General features: G+C 39.9%; 1 protein-coding gene across 1 annotated transcript in view; it reads left to right on the plus strand.

Annotated features, from left to right (window-relative positions):
• Positions 1-3465: 3465 nt before the first annotated feature.
• The window catches only part of LOC140341637 (cholesterol 24-hydroxylase-like), a 29149-nt gene continuing 26614 nt past the window's right edge, over positions 3466-6000 (plus strand). Inside the window, exon 1 of the mRNA XM_072427455.1 lies at positions 3466-3731. Within this exon, the coding sequence (XP_072283556.1) occupies positions 3577-3731 (155 nt within the window). The 5' untranslated portion in view covers positions 3466-3576. The remainder of the gene's footprint in view (positions 3732-6000) is intronic.

The following is a 6000-nucleotide window of genomic DNA, read 5'->3' on the forward strand; positions in this document are numbered from 1 at the left end:
CCGGGTGGCTCCTTGTTATATTGTGTCACATTCCTGTAGTTTTTTTGCTAGAATTAAACCGTTCAGGTTTTTGCTATCAGGATTATGCTGGGACCACATTTCATGCTGCAGTTCTTTTTATAGGTTCTTCTCTTGGCTTTTTGGGGCCGTTTTGTATTTTACTGTTTTCCTATCTGTCAGCAATCGGAAGGATTGGCAGAGGTGTTCTTAAACCTGGCAGTGCCAACTGGATTAGATCCCTTTTACTTGTTTGCCTCCTGACCTTCGTGTTCTGCTTCGGCCCCTACCACTGCCTGCTGCTGGTCCATGCTGTCCACTTTTTTATTTATGGCCCAGACTGTGAATTTCTGCACACGATTCATTCCTATTACAGGATCAGTATTGCAGTGACCAGTCTGAACACTTTGCTGGACCCAATTCTCTATATATTTATTAGTGGGGACGTTCGAAAGCAGCTGAAAAATATGTGCGGCTCTGCAGGTTGTGCGTCCAATTCTGCACTGTGTGTGAATTGTGCCGATCAATAGCAATAATAAATAATTGTGTGTAACCGTCATTAACAATACATTAAATAAGACCATTTCTAAAATGAAAATTGTGTTAGAAAATTGATGTTATACATGTAAGAAAACATTTGAACATCTGATAACCATACCTTTATGAGCTTCTGGGACTTCCTATTACACAAACATGAACTTTAATACAGGGCTGTCCCATTTTTTGTTGCTTTAACAGCCTCCACTTTTTAAGGAGACTTTCTACAAGATACAAGAGGTCTTTCTTTGGGAATTTGTGCTTAATTGACAAGCCAAAGCCCTGTGCAGGGCACTCAAGTTCCTCCACACCAAACTGGGGACCCCATGTCTTTATGGAGCTGGCTATGTACCCCGGGGTACAGTCATGCTGGGGTAGGACAGAACTAACATGACACCCCAAAGTTGGAGAAGTGCAATTGTGTACAATGTCTTTTTATGTTTTAGTATTGGTAGTAGTATTCATTGGGGACACCTACACCTGAGATCTACAAATTTTCGCCATAAATCAGAGCTAGAAGCTAGAGTGTACAATTTGACCAGAGGCTGACTGGTGTCCAGTACAAAAGCATCAATTGCCCCTTTTAAGAAAATATGAAGCAACTCTCTAGGCAACCATTACTGACCTTTTTAGCCAACTTAGTTGCTTGTATGTCATTCTGGCCTAAAGTGGATCTTCCAATAAAATGTATGATCTACTTGCTCAGTTTCCCTTCCTCTTCCAAAATTACCAACTTCTTAGTGTCTGAAGAACAATATTACGTTTACCTGCTGGCTGCAGCTGTCCCTTTGCTTCACACGGAAGCAGGTACTTTGACAGCTAAAGCCAGCGGGATGCAAATGTCACTGGATTACATTGTGTAAATTAATGATTTAAAACATTGTCAGCATTTTAGCAAAAACTGTTGTGTGAAATATAAAAATGTCTTGTATAAAAAAAACTTTTTTAACTATGTGTTATGAGTAGGGTATTTATTAAAAGGTTTATTAGGAAAATTCATCACAATGGGATTATCATCATTATACTTTGGTTTGTCCAGGATTCGGTTACCTTTGTTCAGGAAAGGGTTAAAGCATAATACATCTGCAGATCGGGAGCCCTAACCTCCCTGCCTGCATGCTTAAAGTTTAGATAGCCAAGCAACATTTTTATCAGGAGGTCAGCGGTGGTGGCCTGAATCTTTTCTCCATGATCAATTTTATTTTTTTTTTTTTTTAGGCAGGAAACTTTTTTGGAATAAATAGTAATGAAGTAGTGTGAATGTGCCATAAATGTTAATGAATAAGGAATCTGTAATAAGCCTACCAAATCAAATTTAAGAGAAACGGAAAAGTGATGGAAAGGGAACTCCTGCTGGTATACCTGTAAGGAGTGTAATTCTGCTGAGTTTTGAATTGAAGTTGTTTTTGTGTTTTTTGCTATATTTTGCAGATAATTGAGTTGTGTTGAAACTGGTTATATCCTCCTTATCAGTAGGTCAATATTTGCTCCATCCTTACCTTGAAACATCTTGCTCAGCAAAGTTTTGATTAAGTTTCTTGTTATTGACTAACTACTAAGTGTCTTCCACCTTGTCTGACTATAAACTGCGATGTGATATTAAAGTTTTGAGAAGTGATATAACTGCATGCTTGAGCTGCGTGTGTGTTATTTATTGCTCCCAACGCATTGAAAACAGAGGCCACGATAGGGAGGGAACCTGATCTGGGATCGGGAAGAAATCACCTTAACAATACCCTAACCACAATGTACCATAAACACAATAATAGCAGTGATTTGGGCCCTCTGAATCCATGGGCTCTGGGGCAATTGACTCCTCTGTCACCTCTGCAATGGTATGGAGAAACACACAGATAAAGTACGATGGATCTCTATTGCTGTCATTCTTTAATACTGTAAATGTGAGGAGCAGTGGTGGCAAGCTATTGTTCACTTCGGGGAGCTTCTCTTCCTATACAAGTCAGTAGGAATGCAAAAGCAGATTGGAGCAGGTTAGGTTTAGGTCAGTTGTAGGTCAAATGCAACCTGTTAATGAGCTGTGAAAACCTGAAGCATTACAAAATGATGACAAATCTATGCATGAGTCTACTTCCATAAAAGCTGGTTGCCTATCGTTCTTGCTATTCACTGCAGCTTAAGTGATTTTTGGAGCTTATATGCTTCAGTTTTCTGTTTAATTTGTTGATCCCATATCTTTAGTCTGGGTCAATGACCTAATGTTCACAATCCACATGTCTCCCTACTGGAAGATTTTCCTTTTCTTTCTGTTCTGGTGACATCTGTAGAAATGTAGTTTATTCATAACAATTGCAATGCCCACCAGTAGAGAGTGAAGGGGGCAACTGGATGATAGTTACTGGTTCTATTTCCTTCTTTCTAGACCAACTATAATGGAAATAGAATTTAGCAGAACACCGGCAAGGCCTGCCCCTGTATCTGCACAACCAAATGGGTTTATTGAGATTCACTAAAAGAAACTAAAAAACTCGATCATTGAACCTGTGCAACAGGTAACACGGTGGCTCAGTGGTTAGCACTCCGGCCTTTGCACCTCTAGGTCCCAGGTTGGAATCTCAGCCAGGACACTATCTGCATGGAGTTTGCAGGTTCTCCCTGTGTTTGTGTGGGTTTCCTCTGAGTACTTTGGTTTCCTCCCACATCCCAAAAACATGCAGTTAGGTTAATTGTCTTCCCCCCAAAACATTGACCTTAGACTACATTAATGACATATGACCATGGTAGGGACATTAGATTGTGAGGCCCTTTGAGGGACAGCTAGTGACACGACTATGGACTTTGTACAGCACTGCGTAATGTGATGGCGCTATATAAATACTGTGTTAAAAAAAAAAAAAAAGGCCCACAGAGCCCTTTCCTGAATGCAATGAGACAATTTGGCCAGCAGGGGACAGTCAGAGTCCTGAAAGCCTCCTATTGTTCTGGGAAGAATAAGGACTTCTGAGTGTTACTTCCTCCAGAAACATAGAATCCTCTGACCTGGAAGGTTAAAGTCACAGTCGGGGAAGAGAATCCTGTGCTACAATGTTTAGCTCTATCCTGTCTTTGGGTTTTGGCTGGCTTTGGTATTTGTTTCTCTTTTTAGGTGCTGGGATCCTCCTCGCCTTCCTCTTGTACTGCGGGTATATACATTACATTCACATGAAGTATGATCACATTCCTGGACCCCCCAGAGACAGGTCAGTAACATCAACTCTACAAAACTACAATGGCCAGCTTACGCTGTCATTTTTTGTTTGTGTTTTTGAAGTTAGGAAGACTTTAAACCTCTTGTCAAGTTTTTATGTTTTGTGAAACCTGAAAACATTAACTTTGTGTTTGAGGAAAGAAATGAAAGTCCACTTAGAGCTGATCTCTGGACACGAAATTTCAACCTCCCACCACACTCAATATACACAGGTCAACAAAACATTAGTTTTCATAATCATCAGAAACCACAGCAAACTTTTCTAAATTAGTTTTTCGAGCAGATTTCAGATCTGTTTTCAGTTTTTCCCTAACATGTACAATTCCTGAGGTATGAGTACTATTATAGTTAACATTGTACGTGCATGTGTATTGTACCATTGAAATGAATGTTAATACATCCTCAGTGTGACGTAAAATAATGCACATTGTGATATACATATACTGAACAAGTGTCAGTCAGGTACCATTGTTTTTTCAGAAACACTTAGAGAATGATTTTCTGTCTGGATTGTCGCAGTACAGCGTCCAGCAGTAGTCGGCCATCATACTTTCATTGCAGAAACCTTGGTAGCGGTGCTCCATTAACTGAATGTCCTGGTGAAAACATTCTACTTGTTCGTCATTTACCATTCCAAGAATATCCAGGAAGAATTCTAGATGTGAGTGCAAGAAATGTATTTTTAATAACATGCGACAACACAATTTCTGGTATGAATCAAGCAGATTCTGAACTCCTTCCTTTGTATGCAGGAAACTTATGCTATCCCTTGCCAGGAAATTTTCACACAGCCATGAATGTATCCCAAGCTTCTAGCTCAGCTGCTGAAAGAGATTGTTTGGCCCTATAAATATCCCTTCCTTCATTTTTGCAGTGCTTATGTTTGGAATCTTCCCAACAAGGTACTGGAAACCCATGGAATTTGATTTACCCATGGCCTTTGCAAGGTTCTCCATCAAGCCTAACTTGATATGGAGAGGTGGTAGTAGCACAGTGAGCCATCACCAGTGAAGAACGTTGTCAAGTTAGGATTTTGTTTTCTGTAGTGAGTTACAGTTACACCCTTTGCAAACAATCTTTCTGTTTAAACCTTGAAGTTCTGCTTTGTGTTTGGAGAGATTTGGATCAGGAACAAGATCATTTAGCTCTGTTTGTGTAAAGGTCTCTGGTTCCAAATCTTCATCAGCCAAGTAATCAGGATCAGATGTTTGGGGGTTGTACCTGGCTGCAACTCCAGCGCATTCCCCATCACCTACAGAAACAAGTCCATCATGTGGCGGTACCAGAACTGGCAATGACTCATCATGGGGAACAGGCCTTATTGCAGAATTGAGGCTGGGATATACAATTGTGTGCTAGTTTTATCTGAGAATCCACTTTTGTTGATGCGGAAAAAATAGCAGTCGATTAGATGGTCCCGCACTTCTCTCCACACCATCAGGATTGCAAATGGCATTGCTGCTTTATGCCGATTTAGCCAGTCACGCAGTCCGCTGGACCAACTGGTACAGATGACATGTGGAGCCCAAGATTTATCCCGGTCACCAAGTGGACAGCCGAAATAAAATTTGTATATCTTTTTAATTTGGCCACGTTGTGCTTTCGTCATGAATTAACCAAACGCATAACTGAAATTGTCTGGATCATTAAGGCAATTTCTAGGCAAGATGACAAATGAAATCAATCACAGTTAGTGCGGTCTCACTAACCTTAAAAAATAGAAAACCGTCGTTAGATGTTGTAATATGTTAAGGCTATTTATAACGATTTTCACACAATATTTATTTAGCTGCATCACAAAAACTACACGTGCTAGAGAAAAACTGAAAACAGATTTGAAATCCACATCGAAAATATTACATACACCCACATTAAATTATATCTGATGAAAATGACATGTTGACCTGTGGTATTCCAGTAGCTCAAAAAATATTTCCAAAAAAAAGTAGAATTTGTGATCATGTGATGCTGTGAGTCCCAGTTTCTATTTTTTAGGCTACAGAATGGCGGATCGGATATTCAGGTGCTTATGTTGCTGAATTGGCTGTCCTTACTTGTCCTAAAAACGCCAACAGTGGCACAACAAACATTTAACTTTGTGTTTGAGGAAAGAAATGAAAGTCCACTTAGAGCTGATCTCTGGACACGAAATTTCAACCTCCCACCGTACTCAAATTACACAGGTCAACAAAACATTATTTTCATATTCATCAGAAACCACAGCAAACTTTTCTAAATCAGTTTTTCGAGCAGATTTCAGA

This window comes from Pyxicephalus adspersus, chromosome 12, assembly GCF_032062135.1.
Source record: "Pyxicephalus adspersus chromosome 12, UCB_Pads_2.0, whole genome shotgun sequence".
Taxonomy (NCBI): Eukaryota; Metazoa; Chordata; class Amphibia; order Anura; family Pyxicephalidae; genus Pyxicephalus; species Pyxicephalus adspersus.